Here is a 27,547-nt window from a genome sequence, read left to right on the forward strand (position 1 = left end):
TATTATTTTATTATTTTTTTTTTATTATTTATAATTTTTATTTGTTTTTTTTATTATTATTTTTTTTTTTTTAATAATTAAATTAATAATCATTATTATATAATTCTTGATTATATAATAATTTTAAATGATGAATTTTACCAGTATAATCTGATAAAATTGAAGATAATTCACCATAATTATCAACCTTAAATAAAATATTTGAAGTTGAAATTGAACCTAATGGAAAAGCGGAAATGATTTCAGAAGATTCAACATCCCAAAGTATTGAATGTTTTTCATAGGAAGCAGAGAATAAATATTTGCCATTTGGAGAGAAAGATAAACCATGAACTTGGAAAACATGACTTTTTAAAGTTTTCCAATGATTGAAATTTGGTTTAATAGTGTACAATTCAATATCACCAGTTGATAAACAAAGTGCAAAATGATTTTTACTCCATGCCAAAGATGTAATTGGTTGAGATGAATTTGATTTGAAAACAACTGAATATTTTGAAGATGCATTCATTCTAAGGATATTAAAATAACCCTTTGAATCTCTTGTTAATAATAATTCACCAGTTGAATTGAATTTACATTCATTTAATGAACCACAAAGACGTTCATTAAAAACTTCAACGTTGGTATTAATATTATAAATTACAATTCTACCAGTTTTACTTGAAAAAGCAACATCACCGTTACCATTTGGATTTACAGAGAAATAAGTTACCATTTCTGATTGTTGTTGTTTATCAGTAGTATCTATTGGATTTTTTAAATTTAATTGTAAAAATTCCTTAAATTGTATTTGTGAAGTATTGGCTGAAATTGATGCTTCATCAGGTAAACCATTTTCATTTAAAAATTGTTGGAAATCTTTAATAATTACAACTCTACCATCTGATAATAAAATGATAAAAGTCTTTTCATCTGATAAAAGTTCAAATTGAGTAGCATAAATATTTAAAGTCATTCCTAATGATAGTAAATCATTTTTAGAGAAATAATTCCAAATTCTAATTGATTTATCTTCAGAGGTAGATAAGAGTATATCGAGTGATTTAATGTATTGTAAATAGGTTACAGCTTTTCTATGACCTTGAAGTACTTGAGTATTATTTTGACCTAATTTTGGATCCCAAATTTTAATGAATTTATCAGTGGCACCAGTAATGATACGAAGTTTTTCACTATTTGGATGGAAAGCACAAGAGATGATTCTACCTGAATGACCAGTCATTAATGAAACTTGTAACCAATCTTTAGTTTCGAAAACTCTAATAGTTTTATCATCGGAACATGATACCAAATATTTACCATCATAAGAGAAACGTGAACTAATAACCGCTTCAATATGACCTTCCAATTGTGCAACCTTTGTCCATGTAGAGGTATTGAAAACATGAGTAAAAGTATCAACTGATGAAACTGATAAAAATTGATCATCTGGTGAAAATTGTAAGAATAAAATGGTTGAATTACAAATTTTGACGGTTTTAATTGGTTGAGCAGTTTTTGAATCCCAAATGATTAATTCACCATTCCAACAAGCGGTTGCAATCAATTTGTTATTATGAGAGAAGGCACAAGTTGAAAGTTTATTGGTATGTTTCTTTAATTGAAATAATTTCACTTTCTTTTCAATATCCCAAATGATTGCACTTTGATCCCAACTTGCAGTGACTAAACGTTTACCATCACCACTTACACTACAACCCCAAACTGCATTTGAATGACCACCTGCGAAATCGGCTAAAACTTTACCATATTCATCCCACATTAAAATCTTTTTGTCTCTACCAACGGAAATCAATTGATTACCTCTCCAAATGAGACTTGTAATTTTATCAGTATGAACCTTTGGGAAAACTCTAATCAATGAACTAGTTTCACCACTCCAAATTCTAATGGTTTTATCATCGGAACATGAAGCAATCAATTTACCATCATCACGATATAAAACACATCTAATGAAATCTTCATGACCTGCCAATGTACCAATGACATAATCACTCAATTGTAATTTGTTAACCCATTTAAAGTATGGTTTCTTTGATTGATCTAAAAGTTTCTGTGATAATTGATTACAAATTGAACCATCTGGTAAATTATTTGCTTGTTGACATGTAATCATTGGGAATCTCTTTAAATTATGAACTTGATATTGAACAAATGCACAAAAATCTTCAACTGAATTCACTGATGAAAAATTATTACCAACCCATCTTTCACCTGATAAACTTGGACTTTGAATCTCTTGTAATGATCCAATAAAATTCTCAACTAAATCTTTTGATAATCCAATTTTAATTTTTGCTTCAATAAATCTTAAATCCATAAATAAATTTGATAATAAATCCCAACGTTTTGATTTCATTAAATGATATGGTAATTCTTCAAATGGTTTTAATTTATTACTATTCGATAGTAAATTATTATTATTATTATTGCTATTGTTATTATTATTATTACTATTATTATTATTATTATTTAATGACCAAGTTTTATTATTTAATGGATCAGCTAATGATAAATAATAATCAGCTAAATTAGATTGAATTAAAATTTGACTTTTTTCAGTTGGTAAATATTTATTAATGATTACTTTTACAATTGTATTATGAAAGAATGTAATAGTATTATGATCACCACCTCTTAACAATGGTGAAATTGAATTTAAAAGTGGTGCCCAAACATTAAATGGTAAAGTATTTTGTTGTTGTTGTTGTTGTTTCTTTTCTTTTAATAAACCTAATAATTCTTCTTCTGATAAACCAAATCTTGAAAGTGCAATAAAACATAAAGTTTTTTTAATTAAATCTTTACCCATATCTTCTTCCAAACGATTAATTATATTTAAAATTAATTGATCGATTGTATCTGGTATACCTTTGGTAACGAATTGATTCAATTTCTCAAATGAACCAAATACTCTTAACTCTTCACAAGCCAATTTAATGAATAATGGGAATTTTGCATGAGTTTTTGAAATGAATCTATCTAATAACTTTGGTTCCAATTTTTTAGAAAATTTCTCTAAAGTTTTAGTTGCAATTAAATTCTTTTCATTGATTTCTAATGGTGGTAATGAAAGTGTAAATGGAATATTTGAACGAAGATGTAAATATTCCCAACAATCTTTACCATGATAACATGATAATAAAATTTTACATTTATCATTTAACTCTGTACTATCTGGTAACCAATCCATTTGATGTGCTTGATTTGATGTTGACATTTCATCTAAATCATCAATAACCAATAGAATATTTTTATATTTACTTGCTTTCTTTAAAATCTCTGGGAAATCAATACGTAATTTCTCATGATTATCTGAAACTTCCATCTTTAAATTAAATTGTTGATTAAGTTCACATGAGAATTTATAAAGAATATTTGTACTTTGAGTTGAATCAATTGAACAACCAACGAAATGATATAAAACCTTCCATGAATCACCATGATTATTTGTAATCTCTTTGGCAAAATATGCAAGTGTTGATGATTTGCCACTACCTGGTTCACCATAAATAATACCAATTTTATCATTACTTTGTTTATCAGTTACAAATTCTTTAAGTTTCTTTTGAATATTCTCTCTACCATAATAATCTGATGATTTTGTATCGAAACAATTCTTATGAAATTGTAATTCTTGTTCAAATGAATCCAATGGTTTCAATGGTGTTGGAAATTCAACTTCAATAATTGACCAAAGTTTATTGAAAACGTAATCGCCAAATGTTTCTAAATTGCTTACAAACACTTTAGCCTCCTTATCAACACCACCATATTTGCATGGATAATTCTCCAAAACATTACAATGATCATTCTCAATGAGTTTACGTTTTAAATCATTTAAAAGTTTTTCAGATTCTTTATTCTCAACTTGAAATGATGCTTGATGGCTCAATGGTACTGACGATTGGAATGATGGATCTCTAAAGGCGGCTATACAATGTTTTGATGTCACCAATGAGTATTGCACCTCCAATGATGTAATGGAATGTCCAAGAGGCATTGAATTTAACCATTGTGAATATTGATCGTTATTATCCGATACTTTATATTCACTTGGTACCCAACCAAATCTTGAACCCAACATTGTCAACATAATTGGACATTTATCAATCTGTTTCAAACATAACTCAATTTGACCTTGAACTGTAGTCTCATCTTTTGTTAAACCCCATCTTAAATCAATTGGTACAATTGTAAGATTCTTTTCTTTGGCTTTAACATTCAATGCTGGAAATGTTACCTTTATTAAATGATCTCTTTCACCCGACATATCCTTAAATGTTGATGATAAAAATACATAAAGTATTGTACCATTTAATTTATTTTCAATATTTTGTTTCTTTATAATTTTTTCATGTTTAATAATATTATTTTTTAAATCATTATCATTATTTAAACTATTCAATGTTGTTGATAAATTATTATTATTATTATTATTATTATTATTATTATTATCTTTTTTCTTTAAATCAATTTTTTTAAATGGTGATGATAATGATTTTGATTCTGTATTAAATTTTGATTTAAATGGTGATGATGATGATGATGATGATGATGATGAATAACTATCCTGAGAAGTAGATTGTTGTTGTTGTAACTTTAATTGTTTTTTTTTTTCTTTTTCAATTTCAATAACCATTTTTTTATTTGAATTTACAACTTCTAAAAGTTCTTCTTTTTTCATAAATGGTGTATAAGAAATTTTGTAAGATTTTAACCATTTTTGAATTTCATATTTTGTTAATTCCTCTCCTGGAAATTCAACTTTAACCATTTTTATAAAAAATAAAAAAAAGAGTAAGTTTTTAATTAAAAAAATTATATATACAATAGTAAATATAATTAATAATGTAAAACTTTTTCTAAAAAAAAAAAAAAAAAAGAAAAAAAAAAATGAATGAGTTTTTTTATTTTTTGCTATTTTTTTTTTTTTTTGGAATCTGGGAAAAATCTATTTAAATTTTCTCATAAAAATCCTTTTTTCAAATCATTTTTTTTTATTATTGTTTAAAAAAAAAAAAAAATCAAAATTTGATCTTGAATTTTTCAAAAAAAAAAAAAAAAAAAAAAAAAAAAAAACCAAAAACACAAAAATATCTTTTTTTAAAATGTACAAAAAAAAAAAAATAAAGATATTTTTTTTTAATACGTAAAATTACATAAATAAAATATATACTAAAAAGTGTGTTAGATTTGAACCCCTTTTTTATTATTTAATTATTTTTATAAATTTTATCTACAAATTGTGTGGAAAAAAATAATAAATAAATTGAGAATTTGATATACAAAAATAGAAAAAAAAAAAAAAAAAAAAAAAAAAAATTAAAAAACACACAATGAAAAAATAAATAATTATTTCTTTTTTTTATTTTAATTTTATATTTTTTACTATATAAATAATTTATTTTTTAATTTTATTTTTTTTTTATTTTTTTATTTTTTATTTTTTATTTACCACTTAATAAGTATTCTTATTTTTTAAAAATATAAAAAAATTTAAAAAAAAAAAAATGATTTAAAAAAAGGGGGAATTTTGGGGATTTTTAAAAAATTGTTTTTTTTTTGTTCAAAGTTTGGAAAAAAAAGGGGTTTTATAAAATTTTAAAAAAAAAAAAAAAAAAAATTTTAAATTTTAAAAAATTTTTAAAATGATTACAAAAAACTTTCCCCCAAAAAAAAAAAAAAAAAGGATTTACAAAGATAATAGAGACTCAGGTAAATCATTGGTTTTGGATGGTAAGAGTGATTATTTATCAAGTTCAATTATAAGTAAGTGCTAAATATTATTATTATTTAAAGAATAAAAAATAAAAATAATTAATTAATTATTAATTTTTTTTTTTTTTTTTTTAAAAAAAAAAAAAAAAGTTGGATTTGATACATTTAATGTAATTATTGATACAACTTTAAATTATTTAATTGTTGCTGAAAGAAAATGTGATGGTTGTACTCAATATCCACCTTATTATAGAGAATCTCAAGTTTTTGAAAATATTCAATGTGATTCTCCTGCTTGTCATTCAATTGGTAATACTTGTGATAAACCAAATAAATATGATCCACCAACATGTGGTTATGAAACAAAACTTCAACAATATGGTGCCAATATAAAAAGTATAATAAAAATTATTTTTTTTAAATTAAATTTTATTAATTTACTAAAAAAAAAAAAAAAAAAAAAAAAAAAAAAAAAAAAAAAAATATAGCAATTTTATACAGAGATATAATATCAATAGATGATTTTAAAAATATACCAGTTATCATATCTGCAATTTATGAACAAAGGAATGGTTTATCATTAAATTCTGCAATTTTAGGTGTTGGTCCAAGTGTATGTTTTATTATTATTTTTTTTTTTTTTTTTTTTTTTTTTTTTTTTTAAAAAAAAAGATATTAATATTTTAATTTTATTTTAAAATAAAGTGTTCAACATGCCCACCAAGTCCATTACAATCATTATTATATACTTTAAAGAAACCATATATTTTTGGAATTTCATTAGATAAGAATTATTTTGGTGGTATTTCAATTGGTAAAATTGATCCATTATTATATACTGGTGTTATTAATTATACAACTATGAGTAAAAGAGATGGAGTTTATTCAGTATCTCCAATTTTTATTGGGTCACATTGGAATGATCAAATATATAATTCAACTCGTAATGATATTAAAAGATTTATTATTTCATCCTCTTCATCACTTTCCTATATTCCAACTTCACCATATAAACAATTAAAACAATTTATAAAATCTGCAGGTTGCAAATCTGGTGATTTAGATTTTTGTTCAAAAATTGATTCATTATTTAATTCTGTAGGTCTTTTTTTTAAAAAAAAAAAAAAAAAAAAAAAAAAAAAAAAAAAAAAAACTTAATTAATAATAAAATTTAGTGTATAAATTCAAGTCAAATTTCAATTAGTAGGTTCCCAGATATTGATCTTTACTTTGAAAAAGGTTTTATTTTAACAATTCCACCAAAAATCTATTTCCATTCAATTTCTAGAAACAACCAAGTTTTTATTTGTATGGGTATTTTGGAATCAACAGACACAAACGCAATTTTGGGTATAAATTTAATGAGAGAACTTTATACAGTTTTTGATAATGAGAAAACATTAATTGGTTTCTCCAGAAAATAATACTTTTATATTAAAACAAAAAAAAAAAAAACAAAAACAAAAAAAAAAAAAAAATATATAAAAATAAAATAAAAAATAAAAAAAAAAAACAAAAAAAAAAAAAGCAATAAAGAAAAAAAAACAATTGATTTTTGAAAATACAGTTGCCCATTTTTTTTTTTTTTTTTTTTTTTTCTCATTCAATCTTACAAACAACGACCACATCTTTTGATTATTTCAAAAAATTTTATTTAACACACATCAAATCACACAATCATTTCCCAAACCAATTTTTTTTTTTTTTTTTTTTTTTTTTTTTAAAATAAAAAAAAAAATAAAATCTTTTTTGATTTAAATTCTGACCCTAACCACCAAATCCTAAATGTCAGGTTTTAATTTTTTATTTTTTTTTTAATTTTAATTTTAATTTTTTTTTTTTTTTTTTTTTTTTTTTTAATTTTTTTTATTTTTTTTATTTTTTTATTTTGGTCCTTGTTTTAAACTATTGCGATTAATTTAATATATAAATAAATTTTTTTTTTTTTTAATTCAAAAAAATAAACAATTATTATAAACAAAACAAAACAAAATAAAAAAAAAAAAAGATTAAAAAAAATATAAAAAAAAATAAAAAAAATTTGAAATGAAAAATTCAACATCATTAGAACGTATTTCAAATAATGGATTTAATATTGATTATAATTCAATTAAAGACCAAGCATTAAAATATGGATATTTAAAAAAGTTGGGAGGAAAAGGAATTTCAAAAAATTGGAAAAAAAGGTTTTTTATTTTAACAAAATCGGGAATATTTTATTATTTTAAACATAGAACCGTGAGTTTTTTTTTTTTATTCTATATTTTATTTATATCATATTTTATTTTTATATATCTAACTTTTTTTTATCAAACAATTTATTATTATTCAAAAATAATAAAATAAAATAAAATAAAATAAAAATAAAGAGTAAAGAACCTGTCGGAATTATAAATTTAGAAGAATATACAAAGATATATAAAGATAAATCAAAAAAGAAATATTTTTTATTAGTAAATGAAAATAATCCACAACAAGTAATTATCTTTTTTTTTTTTTTTTTTTTTTTTTTTTTTTTTTTTTTTTTTTTATTAATTAATTTCAAATAATAATAACACTAATAATTATTTATTTTAAATTTAGAGAATTTTTCATTTAATTGCAGATTCAGAAGAAGAGATGGAATTATGGATAACAGAAATTACAGAATTTTTTAATGATGATATAAATGATTTAAAGAATCAATTGAGTAATATAACAAAATTAAAAACAGAGAAAAAGAAATATGACACAATCACAAAAAATGCAATTAAAGCAAAACGAGTCGAAGAGTATGATTTAGAAAAATTACAATTAGTATTCAAAGGTGAAAGATTATCATTATTAATTAAAGATCCTCAAAGATCTTTTTCAATCTCTAAAAATAGTAATGGTAATGATATTTTATTAGATGATAGTGCATTATCACCAAATTCTCTAAATGGTAATAATAACAATAACAACAATAATAACAACAATAGTTCAGGACCAACAACTCCAACTTTAATATCAATTGATGCTTCAAATATAACTACTACTACAACAAATGTAATATTACCATTATCAATATCCACAACCACCAATATCACTACTACTACTGAACAACCTCAAACTCCAAGAACTCCAAAACCTACACCACCACCAAGAAGAGATATAATAACAACTAAAGTTTGTGATGAAGATGACGAAGATGATGATAGTGGTGAACTTGAACAAAATTAAAAAAAAAATTTCCAAAAAAAAAAAAAAAATATATGGAATCAATTTATTTTTAGAAAATAAATAAAATTTAACACCTGTACATATTATGATATAATTAAAAAAATAAAATAAAAAAAAAAAAAGATTAAAATAAAAATAACATCACTTTTTTTTTTTTTTTCTATTTACAAAGATTTATTGGAACCAAGTATTTGTTTTTTTGTTTTTTTTTTTTTTGTTTTTTTTTAATTATACTTTTTTTTATCATATACTTTCCAAAATATTATTTATATTATGAAAATTTTTATACTACTACTTTTTGTTTTTTGTTATTTTTATTATTATTATTATTATTATTATTATTATTAAATTTAATATCTCTTTGAATAAGTTGGATATGGTGAAAATTTTTTCGTATTTGAAGATGTACTTGGAGTAACGGAAAGATTTGAAAGTTCAATTGGTATTTTTTGTTTTGCCTCAGTTAATACTTTAATTAATTCGTTAGCCAAACGTGCATTATCTGTTGTTAATAATGAATAACTGACACCGGATGCTCCAGCTCTAGCAGTACGACCAATACGGTGAATATAAACTTCTATTGTGTTTGGGAAGTCATAGTTTACTACATATTTAATATCCTTGATATCTGAATTGTTTTATAAAAATGGGATTAATATTATTTTTGGTTTTTTTTTTTTTTTTTTTTATTAAAAAAAAAGAAATAATTTGTTTGGAAAAATATATATATATATATATATATATATTTTTTTAATAAATATTTAACAATTATATGAAAGCTATACGCTAGATATAGTTAGTAAAGTATGTTTTAAAATATAAAAAAATCATTTTTATCTCTTATTTTTTTTTTTTTTTTTTTTAAACTCATTAATCTTTTTTGTTTTTGTTTTTTTTTTTTACCTACCCTTTTTTTTTTTTTTAGAAAATAAAAAAAAAAAAAAAAAAAGAAAGATGAGATAGGTTATAACTTCAAAACAATTGTTATATAATAATAATTATTGTATTTGTCATTACCATTATAATTATTTATATTATTATCATAACAAAAACAAAAAGTAATTAGGAAAAAAAAAAAAAAATAGAGATTTTGATTTTTTTTAATTCTTTTTTTTTTTTTCTAAAAAAAAATACTTTACTAAGGATAGAAAAGAATATAGAAAGAGAAGTGATAGAAAGGTAGGGATAGAGGGAGAAAAAAAAAAATAGAGTAGAAAAAAAATAAAGAAAAAAAAGTTTTTTTTAAAATAGAAAAATTGATAATAATAAAAATAATTATAATCTCTCTATCTCCTTCTTTCTTCTTTCCTTTTTTTTTTTTTTTCCAAAAAAAAAAAATATATATTTAAACTTTTTTTGTTCTGTAATTTTTTTTTTTTTTTTTTTTTTCTATTTCTATTTCTTATATTATTATTATTATTATTATTATTATTTTTTTTTTTCTATTCTTTTTTTTAAAAACTAAAAAAAAATAGTTGAATGTATAAAATAAAAAATAAAAATAATAGAGGAAGGGGAGAAAAAAAAAAAAAAAAAAAAAAAGATAAAGAAAAAAAAAAGGAATAGGGAGAAGAAAAAAAAAAAAAAAAAATAGAAAATAGAAAATGGGAAATGGAAAATGGAAAAATTTGTTTTTGTTCGATTATGTGTAATTAGTAAAATTAAAAAAAAAAAAAATGAAAAAAAATGAAAAATAATACGAACCTAAACCACGAGAAGCTACATCTGTTGCAATCATAATTGGAACCATACCATTTTTAAATTGAGATAAAACAAAATCTCTTTCTGGTTGAGATTTATTACCATGAATACCAATTGATTTGAAACCTGAAAATTGTAAAACACGTTGAAGATCATCGACACCTTTTCTAGTTTCGGCAAAGACAATAACTTTTTCATCACGACCAACACTTCCTAAAAAACTTAACATTCTTTCCTTCTTTTCAAAGTCTTGACAAACCTCAACGATTTGTCTAACGTTATGATTTGCAGTGATCTCTGTTGAACCAATGTGAACTTGAATATGATCGGTAAGGAAATCATGAGCCAATGCTTGAACTTCCTTTGGCCAAGTGGCAGAGAACATAAGTGTTTGACGATCTGGACGAATTTGGCTAATGATTTTTCTAATTTGTGGTTCGAAACCCATATCTAGCATACGATCGGCTTCATCGAGTACCAAATAGGTGACACGACGAAGATTGGTTTTACCAGACTCGAGGATATCAATTAAACGACCAGGTGTGGCAATAACAATTTCAACACCCTTTTTAAGTGCAGCGACTTGAGTGTGTTTACTTGCACCACCATAGACGCATGTATTTGAAATTTGACTTGTTCCACCAAATTTATTGGTTTCCTCTTGAATTTGAAGTGCCAACTCTCTGGTTGGTGCCAATACCAATACGATTGGACCATCATCTTCTCTAAGTACTGGTTGTGCATTAATGTGAACAATTGATGGTAAAAGGAAAGCCAATGTCTTACCGGAACCAGTTTTAGCCAAACCAATGATATCTCTACCCTTTAATGCAATTGGCCATGCTTGGGATTGAATTGGTGTTGGATTTGGGAAACCTGCACCAATGATCTCTTTCATCAAGTAACCTGGGAATGGTGCTTGGGTAAATTGCATGATTGGTGGTGGAACTTCTCTACCTTTTACGGTCATTTGGAAGGATGCTCTAAACTTTTCAATCTCTTCTTGTGTAAATTTGGATACATCTGGATGCTCAAGATAGAAATTCTTTTCAAATCTTGGTAATTTACTCAAGTCCCAACTGATAGGTGATAAGGCGGATCCAAAGCTACCAGTATTTGCCTTGGCATTGCCATAAAATCCTGATGAACCATATGAGGAACTACCATAACTATTGGTGGTTGCATAAGATTGGTTACCGTAGCCTGAGGAACGATAGGTTGAATTTCCGTAGGAACTACCTGGTACTGATGCATTATAACTTGAAGAAGCGGGAGTCACTGCACCATAACTTGAAACACTTGATGGGTCATATGATGGAATGGGTGGTTGTGAATATCCACCATATCCATTAGAACTACCACTTGTTGAATAACCATAACTTGTACTACCACCATTATAAGATGTTGAAGGTGTTGTTGTTGTTGTTGTAGTAGTCGATGACGATGATGTTGATGTTGATGTTGGTGGTGTTGAATACCCATTTGAATAACTACTATAATTTGTGGTTGGTCCAGTGTATCCATTTGAATAACTATAATTTGATGTTGGTTTACTATATCCATTTGAGTTACTACTACCACTATTGTTGTAACTGCCGCCATTACTGCTACCACTACTACCACTACTACTACTACCACTACTATTATTATATCCATTATTTGATGCACCATAACTTGAGCTACTATTACTACTATTATATCCATTACTTGAACTATTATATCCGTTACTTGAACCATTATATCCATTGGTTGTTCCTGTGCTGGAACTACCCCATGAATCTTGGAAATCTTTACCTTTTGATGGACCATATGATGAAGTTGATGAGGATGAGGATGATGATGATGATGATGATGGGTATTTATTATAGCTACTACTGCCATTACCACTACCACTACCACTACTACTGTTATAATCTCTAGAGGAATCCCTATTATAACTTCCACCATCTCGGTTATAATCTCTATCACTTCCCGATCTATTACCATAACTACTGCCACCTCTAGAGGTACTAGAATATGATGAGTTACCACTTCTATTATCGTCGTATCTACCACTACCGCTATTACTACTATTATATGACATTTTTATTATTGTTTTATTCTTATTTTTATATTTATTTTATTTTTTTTTTTTGTTGTTTTAATATACAAATTTATTTTTTATTCAAATTTTATTTTTATTTATTTGTTGATTTTTTTTTTTTTTTTTTTTATGTATTTAATTTTTATAAATTGTACCCAAATAAAAATAATTAGTTATATGTAAGAGAAAGCGTGGTGTGTAAAAAAAAAAAAAAACATAAAAAATAATTTTTTAAAGTTTTATTTTTTTTTTTTTTTTTTTCGAAAAAATATTTTTAAAATTTATTTTTTTTTTATTTTTATTTTTTTTATTTTTGAAACGCTTTTGGAAGGAGAAAAAAAAAAAAAAAAAAAAAGGTCAAAAGATATTAATTATTTTTAAAAAAATTATTTTAATAATCTTAAAAAAAAAAAAAAAAAAAAAAAAAAAAGAATAAAATAAAAATAAAAATAAAATTAATTAATAAATAAAAAATAAAAATAAAAAAAAACTGCATTTTTAATCAAGTTAATATCCTAATCGTGTGTTTTGGAAAAAAAAAAAACCCCTTTATTTCTTTATTAATTCCTTTACCCCATAACTAAGGTTTGGTATTTTATATTTTTTTTTTTTTTTTTTTTTGGATCAATTCTTAAACAAACTTTAAAATTTTTTTATTTTTTTTATTTTTAGTAGTTGGATATTTTCCCCTAAAGATTTTAACTATCTTACCAAAATTGTTTATTTAATTTAGAGGAGTTGAAATATGTCTTTTAAAGATTTAAGTGTTTTTTTTAGGAATTGATCCTGTGTTTTTTGTAAAAAAATAATTATTTTAAATTTTTTTCAATTTTTTTTATGCAATTCATCATGAGAAATCATCAGATCCTCTTTGGTGTAGTCGGTAACACTCTAGTCTCTCACACTGGTACCCCGGGTTCGATTCCCGGAAGGGGAGGTCTTTTTTATCCGGTCACCATTAGATCAAGGGTTCAATTCCATATAAAATCAAGTCTTACCAACTATCAAAGATCATCCTTAGTACTATGGAAAACCACTGACTCAACAATCAAAACCAAAACCAACATCCTCAAAGCATTCGCACTCTCTAAATTAACCTACTATTCATATGTAGAGAACTTTAAGGAAGAGGAATTAAACCAAATCAATAAATTAGTCGAATGGTTTTTATCGGCACCAAACAACAAAAATGCTAGTGGATTTCAAGTTATTAATTTAATGAGAACCAAAAGAGCAAGATACCCACTAAAAGTAGGGGGCTGGAACATTTGGAATATAGAATTGAGACAACTGGCGCAGAAACTTTGGATCATAAACCAGTTCATCCTAGCACTAGAAACCAAACAAACAAACTCATCTCATCACAAAAGCTGGGAATATCAGATCCAAAAAAACAAATTCACATCCAGATACCTAAAAGAAAACTTAGACGAATGGAACAAAATAAGAATAAAAAAAGCAATCTTCAACAATAATCTCACATCCATAAAAAACGAAAATGGACAACCACTTTCACTGGCAGAATGGTATACCACAATTCAAGACCAAAATCCAACCATCCCTAAAACGGAATTCCAATCATCTCTAAACTTAAGAGGCTACAGCTATAATCAACTCTTCAACAACATACTGAAGATAAAAGACCCTAAAACAAGAGACACAATGTTTAGATTCCATGCCAGATGCCTTCCAATAAACTACCTTCACAACAAACAATGCCCACTCTGCAAAGAAGATATGAGCAAAGACCCATACGGTCACCTGTTCTTCTCATGCAAGAAAACAAAACAATTCATAAAAATAAATAAACTCAAAAATTTCATCTATATTACCACAGGCAAAGGTAAAAACTGGCACCATACAAGAATTAGGCAAAATAACAATTTCATTAATAGAATAACTCCAAAATTATCACCGACAGCCAAAAAAGATCAAGAAGTGAATGCAGATTACGCCAACCACAGATTCCACAAAGAATACTTTGAATGGAACTATAAAGCAATAGACTATGATCTAACCAGATCATTCGCATATAGAAACCTAATGGCCCTTATCCTCCACAACATTTGGATTTGGATTTGCAATCAAATATACAGTGAAGATCCTTTAACAGATGAATCACTATCATACAGCTCCCTTCTAAAGAAATGGCACAAATTGGCCACTCTAGAATACATCAAAAAAGCAAAAGATCTGAAAAACTTATCAGCAAAAGACCATAATAACTTCAAAGATCCTAAGATCCTTCTCACTTCAACGATCAAGCTAAGAAAAACAACAGCTAATTACTATTGTATTCCAGAATCATCTCTCCCAAATATTATATCTTTTGATCAATTCATATGATTAAAATAACCCTTCAGCTTAAATGATAAGCCTTTAAATAAATATTAAATAAAACTCGTATTAACACAGATGGACATATATCAATCTTGTTAATCCAATATTAAAAAAAAAAAAAAAAAAAAAAAAAAATTACTCAATTGACTTCATTTCAAAATTGTAAGATTGATTGATTCAATTGTTTAGAGACTGTCAAAAGAGTAAAATCCCTCATACTTTACATAGTAAATGGAAACTGGCCACTTTAGATATAAAAAATGCAAAAAATTCAAAAGCAATTCTCTCAAAAGATCCAAACAATTTCCTTAAACAAATAGTTAAAATAAGAAAATTAATAATAGTTAATTTATTGTTTTCCTAGAATTAGTGCTTCCAAATATAGTCCCTTCGACCAATTCATCTAATATTAAAACTATTAATTATTGTTTAAACACTGAGTAATCAATATTTTCATATATATATATATATATATATATATATATATAAACAATTGGAAAGCTCGATTAAATAAAAACCACAAATTATTAATAAAGCCATTTATGGTAAACAATATTTAATGCAAAAAAAAAAAATTGGAAAATGGGAATTAAAATAAAAAAAAAATAAAAAAATATTTACTCGTTTTTTTTTTTTCGTTTTTTTTTGAATTAATTTTTTTTTAATTTTTTTTTTTTTTATTATTTTTATTTTTATTTTATTTTTTATTTTTTTTTACTTTTTTTTATTTTTATTTTTATTTTTATTTTTCTTTACTTTTAGGAAAAAAAAAACCCATATATATTTTCATACAAAAAAAAAATGGTAAAACCAAATAATGTAAAAATAAAAAATAAAGGAAATTTAAAGAAATCAAATGAATCACAAAATGATTATATGAAAGGTAAAAAATTGGAAACAAAATCCTATCAAAAAGCATTATTATCAAAAAATAGTAACAACAACAATGATGGAGCACAAGCAAAACGTTTGAAAAAGAAAGAAGAATTTAAAAAGAAATTAGAGAAACGTCAAAACACCATTGTAATTAAAGATAAATTAAAAGAACCATCAACATTTTTAAAAGAGGATCAATCATTTTTCGATCAAAATATATTCAATGATCAAGATGATTATAAACATCAACAAATGAATCGTATTAATATTAATGAAAATTTTGAAACCAATTTATTCGGTGATATGATGAATGAATTTGATGGTGATTTAAATGAAGATTTAGATCTATTAGACTACAATGACGAAGTAATTGATAATTCAAACTTTGATAATAATGGTGACCAATTCAATAGTGAAGATGAAGAATTTTATGATGATGAAAAACAAGCTAAAAAATCAAATAAAAATAAAAATGCAGATGCAGATAATAAAAAATCAAAAAAATCAAATAAAAAAGAAGAAATTGAAAGTAGTGAAAAGTTTGAATCATTTCCAATGGATGAAAATAATGAACAAGAGGAGGAAACAACTAGTAAAAAGAAAAAGAAGACTGGTGGTTTCCAATCGATGGATTTAACAAAGAATTTATTGAAAGCAATTTTAAAGAAGGGTTTTAATGTACCAACACCAATTCAACGTAAATCAATTCCAATGATTTTGGATGGTCATGATATTGTTGGTATGGCAAGAACTGGTTCTGGTAAAACTGGTGCATTTGTAATTCCAATGATTCAAAAGTTGGGTGACCATTCAACAACCGTTGGTGTTAGAGCAGTTATTCTTTCACCAACTCGTGAGTTGGCAATTCAAACATTCAAAGTTGTTAAAGACTTTTCACAAGGCACTCAATTACGTACCATTTTAATCGTTGGTGGTGATAGTATGGAAGATCAATTCACAGATTTGGCTCGTAATCCTGATATTATCATTGCCACACCAGGTCGTTTAATGCATCATCTCTTAGAGACTGGTATGTCATTATCAAAGGTACAATACATTGTTTTCGATGAAGCTGATCGTTTATTTGAAATGGGTTTCAATGAACAACTCACAGAAATTCTATCAAAACTTAGTGAAAATCGTCAAACACTTTTATTCTCTGCAACTTTACCATCACTATTGGTAGATTTCGTTAGAGCTGGTTTAAATAATCCAAAATTGATAAATTTAGATACAGATACTAAAATTAGTGAAAACCTTTCATTATCTTTCTTTACTTTACGTCATGAAGAAAAATTAGGTGTTTTATTATTCCTCTTAAAAGATATAATTTATAAAAAACCACAATTACCAACAACAGAAACAACAACAACAACAACAACAAATAATGAATCAAATCAACAACAACAAAAGAAATCATCAACAATTATATTTGTATCAACAAAATATCATGTCGAATTTATTCATATTTTATTAGAACGTGCTGGTATTGCATCGACTTATATTCATGGTTATTTGGATCCAGTTGCAAGAAAGATTAATTTAGCAAAGTTTCGTTCACATCAAGTTGGTGTTATGGTTGTAACAGATTTAGCAGCACGTGGTATTGATATTCCATTATTGGATAATGTTATCAATTTCGATTTTCCACCAAAAGAAAAGATTTTCATTCATAGGGTTGGTCGTGTTGCTAGAGCTGGAAGATCAGGTATTGCCTATTCATTGGTATCACCTGATGAGGTTCCCTATATGATTGATTTACATCTTTATTTGGGTAGAAAGTTTTTAAATAAATTCCAATATGAAGGTCAAACAATCAATGATCCAAAATACTCTTTCTATGGTACAATTCCACAAACAATCATTGATCGTGAAACTGAATTTGTAAATGTTCAACGTAAAGAATGTATAGAGTTACTTAGTCTCACCAAAACAATTCACAATGCTCACAAGAAATATTTATCAACTCGTCCTGGTGCCTCTCATGAATCAAATAGACGTGCCAAGCTAATGGATAAATCAAAATATCATCCAATGTTAAGTGATCATTTGAATTCAAACGATCAAATTAGAAATGATTTCATTCAATCTTTGAAATCATTTAGACCACCACAAACCGTTTTGGAATTGGATGCTAGAAAAAATAATGTTCAAGTTTCAATCATGAAAGATAAAAGAAAAGTTCATACAAACGTTATCGAATCTCAACAAAAGAAATTATATCTTCAACAATCTGAAACAAATTTAGGTCCTGAAAATGAAGAATTTGATTATTCAAAATTAGATACAAGAAAAAGATTATTACAATTAACTGAAAATATTACTGAAGAAATGTTAAGAAGTAATAAATCAAATGATAATAATGATAATAATAAAGATATTAAAATGAATGAAAATGATGATGAAAATGATGATGATGATGAAGAAGGTGAAAATGATGATGATGAAGAAGAGGAAAATGAAAAAGATGAGGATGATGAAGAAGATGAAAATAAAAATAAATTTAATATTAAAATTGAATCATCAGATAAAAATGATAATAATAAAAAGAAATTAAAATCAAGATCATCATCAAGAGATCCAAATTTCTTTATTTCAGCAACACCAGAAAATTTAATTCAAGAGAGAGCAATGTCAATTTCAAATAGATTCACTAAAGATGATGAAGTTAATTTAGTAGCCGATACTGATAGAAAACAAAAGAAATCAATGGTTTGGGATAAGAGAAAAGGTAAATTCGTTAGTAGTCAAGCCGATGCTGATAGAAAGAATTCAAAGAAATTGGTTCGTAATGAAGCTGGTAAATTGGTTGAAGCTAAAAAGAGTCATAAAGGTTACGAAGAATGGAAAAAGAAAACTCATGGTAGAATTCAAAGAGTTGGTGAAGATGAAAACTCTAAATATCAACCAAATCAAAAAGAATATCTTCCACAAAAATGGAGAGGACAAGGTAGAGAGAAAGAAAAGAAAGATAATAAAGCTTCCCATGCTAAAGGTTCTCATGGACTTAAAGGTAGACCAAGTGAACTTAAAGATAAAAATCAAATTTCAAAGAATCGTTCAGAGAAAGAGAGAAAGATGAGAGTAAACAAAACAAAAGGTAATCCAAAAGGTTCAAAATCTAAATCAGGCGGTGGTGGTGGTGGTAAAGGTTCCAAATTTGGTTCTGGAAAATCAAAAGGTGGAAAAAGTCGTAAATAATTTAATTCCAAAAAAAAAAAAAAAAAATCAAAGGGATGTCAAAACCACTCAAAAATACAATTAGTTTTGCAAACCAAAAAATAAAAAATAAAAAAAAAATCTTAAAAATAATTTCTATGGAATTTCATAATGGTAATCAGAAATGATTCTTTTTAATATTAGTATTTTGTTTTTTTTTTTAATTATTTTTGCTGAGTTCGATAATGCGATATTTGTTGCTTCTCCTTGAGATACTTACTTACAACAAAGAAACTTCACTCTACATCAATAACCAACTATCAAAACCCTTCGTCTCCAAAAGAGTTACTAAAAACTAAGTGAGAGTCCTCATTGCTTACAAATTTTTAATTTTACCATTTTAATAATAACCATATTATCATTTGATCTGTATTGAATTCCCCTCAATGCTATCAATTCGAAAAATTACTTTTACTAAAAAAAATTTTTAAAAAAAGAGGGGTAGTTTGTATGAGCAATTGTTTTTGTCCTTCCCCAAGCTTTACCCTTTTTTTCAAAAAAAGAGTAAAGTGGCCCTCGTACTTCATAAATTTATTATTTTAACATCTTGATAATAACGATATAAATCATTTTATTGGCCTTGAATTCTTCTATTTATTTTTTTCGACACTCAACTCATTATAACCCACTAATAGGGGACAGCAAAATCTTCAACCACTTGGACATATCAATAACATCCAACACAATTGTCATTTTATATAAATAAAAATGAAGAAAAAGAACAAATTCAATCACGAGAAAGTAACCATCCAAATCCATAAAAAACAAAAATAAATTAACTGAAAAAGTCCAAGCAGCCATATGGTTTAAAACGAGATTCTGACAACAAAAACTAATCAGAATTAGTACCTGAACAATTTGACCAAGATTTGTTTATCCCCTCAATTCCAGACCAGAAAGTAATTTTAAAATCTTTTTACTTTCCAAACCATCACTGTTGTTGGTTTAAATACTTGGATGGATTTACCAATCTTACTCTTTTTTAGTTATTTTTATTATATTTACCAAAAAAAAAAAAAAAAAATTCTTTAATTGTAAGGAATAGGTTTTATTAGTTCTTTTTAATCTCTAGAAAAAAAAAAAAAAAAAAAAAAACAAAAATAAATAAAAAAATTTTAAAATGAATTAAATAAATTTATTTATCTTAATTCTGGATGATTTTTAAAGTCAGATGAAAGGGATTGACCACGAGCAATACCTTGGATTAAGAAATTCATATCAACAATTTTAGTGACGAGACGGCTGCCAATGGTGAAAAGTGAACTATCTCTCCAAGTGAGTCTACCAACACTACGAATTAAAATGTCAGCAACTGAATCTGGTGTATCTGAAATTGCATGGAAGAATTTGAAGAATGAAAGTTTTGGTTGATTATCATAAAAGTTTGTTTGGATTGGTCCACTTTGTAAACTGATAACATCAATACTATTTTTGTTTTTTAAAAAAAAATTATTAGTAATTTGAAATAATATTTTTATTATAATTATTATTTTTATTATTACATACCCATAATTATAACATTCGATTGCTAATGAAGCAGCAAATGATTGTAAGAAAGCTTTACCACCACCATAACTGCTACAACTTGGAGCTGGGAAGAAAGCAGATTGACTTGAAGTAAAAGTAACACAACCCTTTAATCCCTTTTCAACCATATTTGATACAATGTAATGAGTGAGTTTAACATGTGACATCATATTGCATTCTAAGTTGACTAATTGTTTTTCTAAAGTTGAACGGAAGAATGCTGATAATTGGATGTAACCTGCATTGTTGATTAAAATTTGAACATCGATATCTTTGATAGCTGCTTTAATGATTGGCATGTAATCATATTCATGATCAGCTCTACCTAAATTAACACCAACCTTTCTAAATTCAACCTTTGGGAATTGTTTTTTTAATGATTCAAATGCACCTTGTAAAGTTTCATCATCAAGTGCAACTAAAACAACATTTAAACCTTGTGCAGCTTTATAATTTTAAAAAAATTAAAAAAAATTTTGTTAATATCTTTTTTTTTTATTTTAAATAAATAAATAAATAAATAAATAAAAAATAATAATAAATAAATAAATAAATAAATAAATAAATAAATAAATAAATAAATAAATAAATAATAAATAAATAATAATAAAAAGAAAAAACAATTTTTTTAAAAAAAAAAAAAAACATACCTAATTTTGTGGCAACGGCTCTACCAATGCCAGATGAGGCACCTGAAACTAAAGCCCATTTAGCATTATACTTTTGTTTTAAGTTTTGATCCTCAAATTTGAAAGCAGCTAAAATAACTGGAACAAGATAACTGAAAATACAAATGAAACCAGCTAAAAAGATTGACCAATAAATTAAAGATAAAAACATTTTATACTTTGTTGAAATCACAGAAAAAAAAAAAAAAAAAAAAAAAAAAAAAAATCAGAGCACTGACGAAAATATAAAAAAAAAAAAAAAAATAAAAAAAAATTGAAAAAAATCAATTAAGATATTTTAATTATGATTGATTATTTTAAATCCATTGCTAATAAAAAAAATAAAAAAAAAAAAATTAAAAAAATCAATAAAAATTATCTTTGTTAAGATTTAATCCTTTGTTATAAAAATAAAAATGAAAATAAAAACAAAAAAAAAAATTAAAAATAAAAAAAAAAATAAAAAAAAATAAAAATAACATTAAAAACATTTTTTCGTTCGTTTTTTTTTTTTTTTTTTAATTTTTATAAAAATTCCTGAACAAAACCAATAAAAAAAAAAAAAAAATGAATAAATATAAAAATAAATATAATACTGATAATAAATTTAATAATAGTAAATATATTAAAAATAATCAAGTTGAATTAAGTAAACAGGAATTAGAGGATGAAGAAATTTTAAAAATAAATGATGATGAATTTAATGAAGGATTAAATAAACAAGCTCTATTTCAACAAGATGATTATGTATATAAATTTAAAAAACAACAAAAAGAAGAAAAAATAGGTGGTGATGAAAAAACACAAATAGATAATGAAAAACCTGAAGATTTTAATATAACCTTAAAATCAATAGATTTTAAATCAATTAATTTACCTTCTTTTAAAAAAAGATTCTTACAATCATCAACAATTAAAGATATTGATTCATTTGAATTTATAAATTCAACTACAGAATTTATAATTGAAAATAAAAGTGATGACGATAATTATTATGATGATGATGATGATGATGAAGGTGACAAAAATAAAGAAAAAGAAAAAGAAAAAGAAAAAGAAAAAGAAAAAGAAAAAGAAAAAGAAAAAGAAAAAGAAAAAGAAAAAGAAAAAGAAAAAGAAAAAGAAAAAAATAAAGAAATTGAAAATAAAACATATCCAAATAATTGTAAAATACCAATTGCAAATACAGGAGAAAGTGAATGTTTACCAAATACATTAAAATTATTTTTTAAGAAAACTCAATTTCCAACACCAACTTTATTTCAACAATATGCATGGCCAGCAATTTTAACAGGTCATGATATTATTGGTACAAGTTTACCAGGATCAGGTAAAACATTGGGTTATTTAGCACCAATGATACCACATTGTTTAGCAAGAGTTGATAGAGGCGGAAAGAATAAAATAACAGGGGAAAAAGCACCAAAACAATATACAGGTATTTTAGTATTGGTATTAGTACCAACAAGAGAATTAGGTTTACAGGTTCATAGTAATACATTGATAATCACTCAACTATTTGGAATTAAAACATCGGTTATATATGGTGGTATTTCTAAAAACCTTCAGATTGAACAATTGGAAAAAGAAAAACCACAAATTTTAATATCAACACCGGGTCGTTTAATTGAGATGATAGAGAATGGTCATGTTGATCTTTCAAGTGTTACAATGTTAGTACTGGATGAGGCTGATAAAATGCTTTCCAAAGGTTTAATACCACAACTTAAACAAATTCGTGGTCAAATTAGACCCGATTCACAAAATATATTATTTAGTGCCACTTTTCCAGATTCATTAAAAGAGGTTTCAAAAGATTGGATTAAAGATCCATCGATTCGTTTAAGAATTGGTTCTTCAGAATTACCAAAACTAAATCATATTCAACAAGATGCTCAATTAATTGCCCACCATAAAAAACCACGTGCACTCATTAAACTATTAAGTGAGCCACAATTTAAAGAAAAGAAGAAAACAATTGTATTCTTTAATAAAATTAAAGAGCTAAAGAGAATTTCGATCATGTTATTAAAATCAAATATTAAACATGATACAATCTTTGGTAATATTGATCAAGAGTTGAGAGAGAAACTCATTAATAAATTCTCAAGTTCACGATCAACTCTATTACTCTCAACCGATATCATTGGTCGTGGTATTCATATCGATGATATTTTCAATATTATAAATTATGATTTTCCAAGATCTCTAGAACAATATTGTCATAGAGTTGGCCGTGCTGGTAGATCCGATAAAGTTGTAAATCCAAAAGCATTTAGTTTCCTCACAAACAGTGATTCTTATTTGGTTGAACCTTTTGTTCAATTCCTAAAAGATCAACATCAAAATATCTCCATTCCATTCTTAAAGCTATGTAATGAAAACTTTGGTACAAAATTCGAATTCACACTTTCAAAAAGAAAACAAAAGAAATTGGCTCAAAAAGATGACGTTGAAAAAGATGATGAAGCTTACTTGGCAAAATATGAAAAATTAATTAAAAAAGATAGAAAAAAAGATAGTGATGATGAATGTAAAAAATTTAAATCATTTAAAAGAAAAAATATTGATAGTGATAGTGATAATGATAGTGACAGTAATAGTGATAATGGTAAAGAAACAAAGAGTAAAGATAAAAATAAAAAATTTAAAAAATATTAAACTTAAATAAAAAAATAAAGATTGCAATCTATTTAGTAGATATACGATTTTTTTTTTTTTTTTTTTTTCTTGGCTTTCATGAGAAACCAAGAAATAGTTTTATTTGAAATAAAAAAAAAAAAATAAAAAAATGGTCCTTATTTTTTTTTTTTTTTTTTGGTTAAACAAAGTGGTTGGAAAAGTAAAAAAATCTTTTATTTCGAATTTTTGAGAAAAGTGTTCTAAAAAAAAAAGTTTTTTTCTTTTTTTTTTAAGTTATTTTCTTTTTTTTTTTTTTTTTTTTTTTCTTTTTTTTTTTTATTTTTATAAATTTTTTTTTTTTATTTTTTTTTTTCTTTTTTCTCCATTTAAAATTTCTTTAATCTTTGTAAATATATATAAAAATGGGTTTAGAACAAGATAAGCAACCATTAATGGGACAACAACCAGTTTACCAAGGTTACCAACAACAACCACAATATGCTTACCCACAACAACCAGTTTATGCTCAACAACCAGTTTATGCTCAACAACCAGTTTATGCAACTACTGTAACTACATCTGACCATCATCATCATCATCATCATGATGGAGGATATACTGGAGCTTTGATTTTCTTTATTTGTGGCTTCTTCATCTCGTAATTGATTTACTTATTTATTAAATTTATATATATATATATTGGTTTTTTTTTTTATTCTTTATACTAATTATTTTAAACTTTCTTTTTATTTTTTTTTTTTATTTTTTTCATTTAGATTACTTTGGTTAGGTGGTTTCTATTATATTAGATCTCACAACAGAACTGCTAGATCTTTAGGTATCGCCTCAGTCGTTTTATTCTTTGTCATGTTAGTTATTGTTATCATCGTTTTAGCTTCAGGTGCAAATTAAATATAAAATCAAATTCTTATTGAAAAAAAAAAAATAAAAACAAAATAAAAAATAAAATAAAAATCTTAAGATTTTCTGTAAATAAATTTTATTTGTTTTCTGACACCACGCTTTAGGTTTTTTTTCACTTTTTTTTTTTTTTTCTTGACATTTTCTGAAATTTTTTTTTTTAAAAATTTTGTGTTTGTTGTATTTTTTTTTTTTTTTTTTTTTTTTTTTTTTTTTTTTTTTGACCACCAATGCCATAAAGAAAAAAAAAATGGATGGATTATATAATAAGATTTTCAAAAATAAATATTTAAAGAATATAATCTTTTCAAACATTAAAGAATATAATAAAGAACAAAGATATATTAGATATAATTATTATGATTTCCCATTTGAATTAATATTGAAAACAAAGAATCAACAATTATTAATTGAAAAATTAAATGATTATAAATTTTATTTTATTGAAAATCAAAATATTAATATGGATACATTCAAATATTTTATAAATTTTAATGAATCATGTTTAGAACAGTTATATATTTGGGATGAATTACCATTTGAATTATTTGAACTAGTTTTTAAAATATTTGGAAATGAAATAAATGAAATTAATAATAAATCTCAAATAAATAGTGGAGGAAGGTATTATTATGCTGAAAATCATTTTCAAATATTTGGAAAATTATTTTACAAGCATTTAATTAAAAGCTGTAATTCTGATAAATTCAAATTTCTAATTAATAACAATCATTTTAATATAAAGAATATTGATTTACACTCATTAAAATTATTATTTCAAGAAATTACTATTACTGATTCAAATAAAGAAGAAAAACATAATGAAATCAATAAAAGAAAAGAAATGTTTGAATTTATTTTTAATGAAATTAATATTTCATTTTGTCAATTAGCACAATATTTAAACTCTTTAATAGCGAGTAAAAATTTATCAGAAATATACGGGCCATTCATTATTGATCATTTTCCAAAACATGAAATTATTCCAAACTCATTCAAAGATTGTATGTTATCAATTTTTGAACACCAAAATTTATTTATTTTTAAAGAGATTTTAAATAAATATAAATATATTGAACAAAGAATAGATATTTTACAATCACCAGCAGAGTTGGTAACTATTTTTGGTATTAAAATTGAAAAATGTGTAATTGAAGCAATGGAAATTCCAATCAAATGTTTATTTGAAAGTTTTAATGTTGAAATTACCAAAACTCTATGGGAGGATTTAAAATTTTCTGGTATAGCTTTATTTAGCCTTAGATCATTGGTAATAATCAATGATCCAAATGTTGCATTATACTTTAATGAAAAATTAAAAGGAGACATTTCATTAAAAAAGATATCATTGGTATGTGATTATAGGTTAAGAAAGATGGGTATGAGAGATCAGGTTCGCTTTGAAACAACTCATAATAACAAATCTGACTATAATTATCTTAATGACAATGTTTCAAAAGAGATAATTCAAGACCTACCAATTTATTTGTATAATCCAAATGAATTTTTAAATTGTATAATTAAAAAAGGATGTATAGAAACTTTTAAAGAATACTTTAAAAAGTTTCCAAGACATTATAATATTGAACATGTTAAAAATATATCCCTCCTCATGAGAGATACAGATTTTTTTGGTTTTTTATTAGATATTATTAAATTTGGTGAACCACCAGAAATGAATCAAGTAAATTTACCATTATATCATCAAAGTTTTTTAAAAGTGCTATTGGAATTTTCAATTGAAAATGATATAGGCAAACTATTTGATTCAGTTTCATATCGTTTAACTTCACTTTTATCAAACAATCCAAAGCAAGGAAAATCATTTATAAGTAGTATTTCAGAATGGGTAGTTTCCAATCCAACACTTGCTAGAAGATGGCTAAATAATTCCACCTTAAAATTTTATTATCAAGAGACGGTTTCAGAAAAGGTAAACCAGATTTTATCAAGTCCAAAATTCGTAGTTGCTCCAAATTCTATAATTGATTCAATTGAATCAAAATTTTTAATTGGTGAACTTTTAAACACTGATTTCCAAATAAAGACACTCAAAACAACTGAACTTCAAAAAAGAATCATTTATTGTGCAATTAAAAATGAAATCGTCCTTACAAACTCCCATACTCTCTCCTATGATTTCTCAAAAATAAATAGAATGAAAAGTTTGTATTTCAAAATATTTTGCTTTTTTTATCCTTACTATGATTCACTAGAGGCTGAACATGGTAAAGGATTTATACTTTATAAAATTATAATCAAACTTCTCAAATGTAAAATTCTATCATTAGAAAACTTTGATTCAAAATTATTTTTAAAAACACCTCGCTTGGAAAAAGATATAAAAAACTTTATTTCAAAAATTAATAATTATGAAAATGGTCAAAATATTATAACTTTTAGTGATAATTTTAAGAATTTAAATTTTGAAATATAAAATATTAATAATAATAAATAATTATAATAATAATAATAATAATAATAATAATAAAAATAATAAATAAATAATAATAAAAAATAAAAAATAAATGAATGAATAAAAAAATAAATAAATAAATAATAAATATATAAATGATTATAAAAAAAAAAAATTTAAAAATAAATAAAAAAAAATTTTATTTTTATTTTTTTTTGTTAAATAAAACCTATTCTATAACCAATTAAA

The 27,547-nt window shown here is 24.5% G+C and overlaps 10 protein-coding genes and 1 non-coding gene across 11 annotated transcripts; 8 read left to right on the forward strand and 3 right to left on the reverse strand.

The window, feature by feature from the left end:
* Positions 1 to 82: 82 nt before the first annotated feature.
* DDB_G0293032 (hypothetical protein) lies at positions 83 to 4,780 on the reverse strand (the record flags this gene model as incomplete). The annotated part of the gene is made up of 1 exon (XM_629274.1): positions 83 to 4,780. One exon carries the CDS (start codon positions 4,778 to 4,780, stop codon positions 83 to 85), a length of 4,698 nt encoding a protein of 1,565 aa, XP_629276.1.
* An 874-nt stretch (positions 4,781 to 5,654) lies between these two features.
* On the forward strand, positions 5,655 to 7,148 carry DDB_G0293164 (hypothetical protein; the record flags this gene model as incomplete). The annotated part of the gene is made up of 5 exons (XM_629275.1): positions 5,655 to 5,775; positions 5,875 to 6,120; positions 6,213 to 6,337; positions 6,430 to 6,822; positions 6,900 to 7,148. The coding sequence occupies 5 exons, from the start codon at positions 5,655 to 5,657 to the stop codon at positions 7,146 to 7,148; spliced, it is 1,134 nt and encodes a 377-aa protein (XP_629277.1).
* A 622-nt stretch (positions 7,149 to 7,770) lies between these two features.
* Positions 7,771 to 8,925, forward strand: DDB_G0293166 (hypothetical protein; the record flags this gene model as incomplete). The annotated part of the gene is made up of 3 exons (XM_629276.1): positions 7,771 to 7,962; positions 8,094 to 8,201; positions 8,308 to 8,925. 3 exons carry the CDS (start codon positions 7,771 to 7,773, stop codon positions 8,923 to 8,925), a joined length of 918 nt encoding a protein of 305 aa, XP_629278.1.
* Positions 8,926 to 9,275: 350 nt separating this feature from the next.
* On the reverse strand, positions 9,276 to 12,709 carry ddx17 (DEAD/DEAH box helicase; the record flags this gene model as incomplete). The annotated part of the gene is made up of 2 exons (XM_629277.1): positions 9,276 to 9,553; positions 10,630 to 12,709. The coding sequence occupies 2 exons, from the start codon at positions 12,707 to 12,709 to the stop codon at positions 9,276 to 9,278; spliced, it is 2,358 nt and encodes a 785-aa protein (XP_629279.1).
* An 849-nt stretch (positions 12,710 to 13,558) lies between these two features.
* On the forward strand, positions 13,559 to 15,055 carry DDB_G0293140 (hypothetical protein; the record flags this gene model as incomplete). The annotated part of the gene is made up of 1 exon (XM_629278.1): positions 13,559 to 15,055. The coding sequence occupies one exon, from the start codon at positions 13,559 to 13,561 to the stop codon at positions 15,053 to 15,055; it is 1,497 nt and encodes a 498-aa protein (XP_629280.1).
* tRNA-Glu-CUC-2 lies at positions 13,575 to 13,646 on the forward strand. Its single transcript has one exon. It is a non-coding gene; the product is annotated as a tRNA-Glu (tRNA).
* Positions 15,056 to 15,850: 795 nt separating the features above from the next.
* On the forward strand, positions 15,851 to 19,126 carry helA (hypothetical protein; the record flags this gene model as incomplete). The annotated part of the gene is made up of 1 exon (XM_629279.1): positions 15,851 to 19,126. One exon carries the CDS (start codon positions 15,851 to 15,853, stop codon positions 19,124 to 19,126), a length of 3,276 nt encoding a protein of 1,091 aa, XP_629281.1.
* Positions 19,127 to 20,283: 1,157 nt separating this feature from the next.
* On the reverse strand, positions 20,284 to 21,511 carry DDB_G0293034 (hypothetical protein; the record flags this gene model as incomplete). Its single annotated transcript, XM_629280.1, has 3 exons — positions 20,284 to 20,569; positions 20,651 to 21,116; positions 21,322 to 21,511. 3 exons carry the CDS (start codon positions 21,509 to 21,511, stop codon positions 20,284 to 20,286), a joined length of 942 nt encoding a protein of 313 aa, XP_629282.1.
* Positions 21,512 to 21,906: 395 nt separating this feature from the next.
* Positions 21,907 to 24,000, forward strand: ddx5 (DEAD/DEAH box helicase; the record flags this gene model as incomplete). Its single annotated transcript, XM_629281.1, has 1 exon — positions 21,907 to 24,000. The coding sequence occupies one exon, from the start codon at positions 21,907 to 21,909 to the stop codon at positions 23,998 to 24,000; it is 2,094 nt and encodes a 697-aa protein (XP_629283.1).
* Positions 24,001 to 24,383: 383 nt separating this feature from the next.
* Positions 24,384 to 24,873, forward strand: DDB_G0293038 (hypothetical protein; the record flags this gene model as incomplete). Its single annotated transcript, XM_629282.1, has 2 exons — positions 24,384 to 24,619; positions 24,738 to 24,873. 2 exons carry the CDS (start codon positions 24,384 to 24,386, stop codon positions 24,871 to 24,873), a joined length of 372 nt encoding a protein of 123 aa, XP_629284.1.
* Positions 24,874 to 25,132: 259 nt separating this feature from the next.
* DDB_G0293040 (hypothetical protein) lies at positions 25,133 to 27,319 on the forward strand (the record flags this gene model as incomplete). Its single annotated transcript, XM_629283.1, has 1 exon — positions 25,133 to 27,319. One exon carries the CDS (start codon positions 25,133 to 25,135, stop codon positions 27,317 to 27,319), a length of 2,187 nt encoding a protein of 728 aa, XP_629285.1.
* Between the last annotated feature and the right edge of the window lie 228 nt (positions 27,320 to 27,547).

The sequence above is a fragment of the Dictyostelium discoideum genome (genome assembly GCF_000004695.1).
Source record: "Dictyostelium discoideum AX4 chromosome 6 chromosome, whole genome shotgun sequence".
Lineage (NCBI taxonomy): Eukaryota > Evosea > Eumycetozoa > Dictyosteliales > Dictyosteliaceae > Dictyostelium > Dictyostelium discoideum.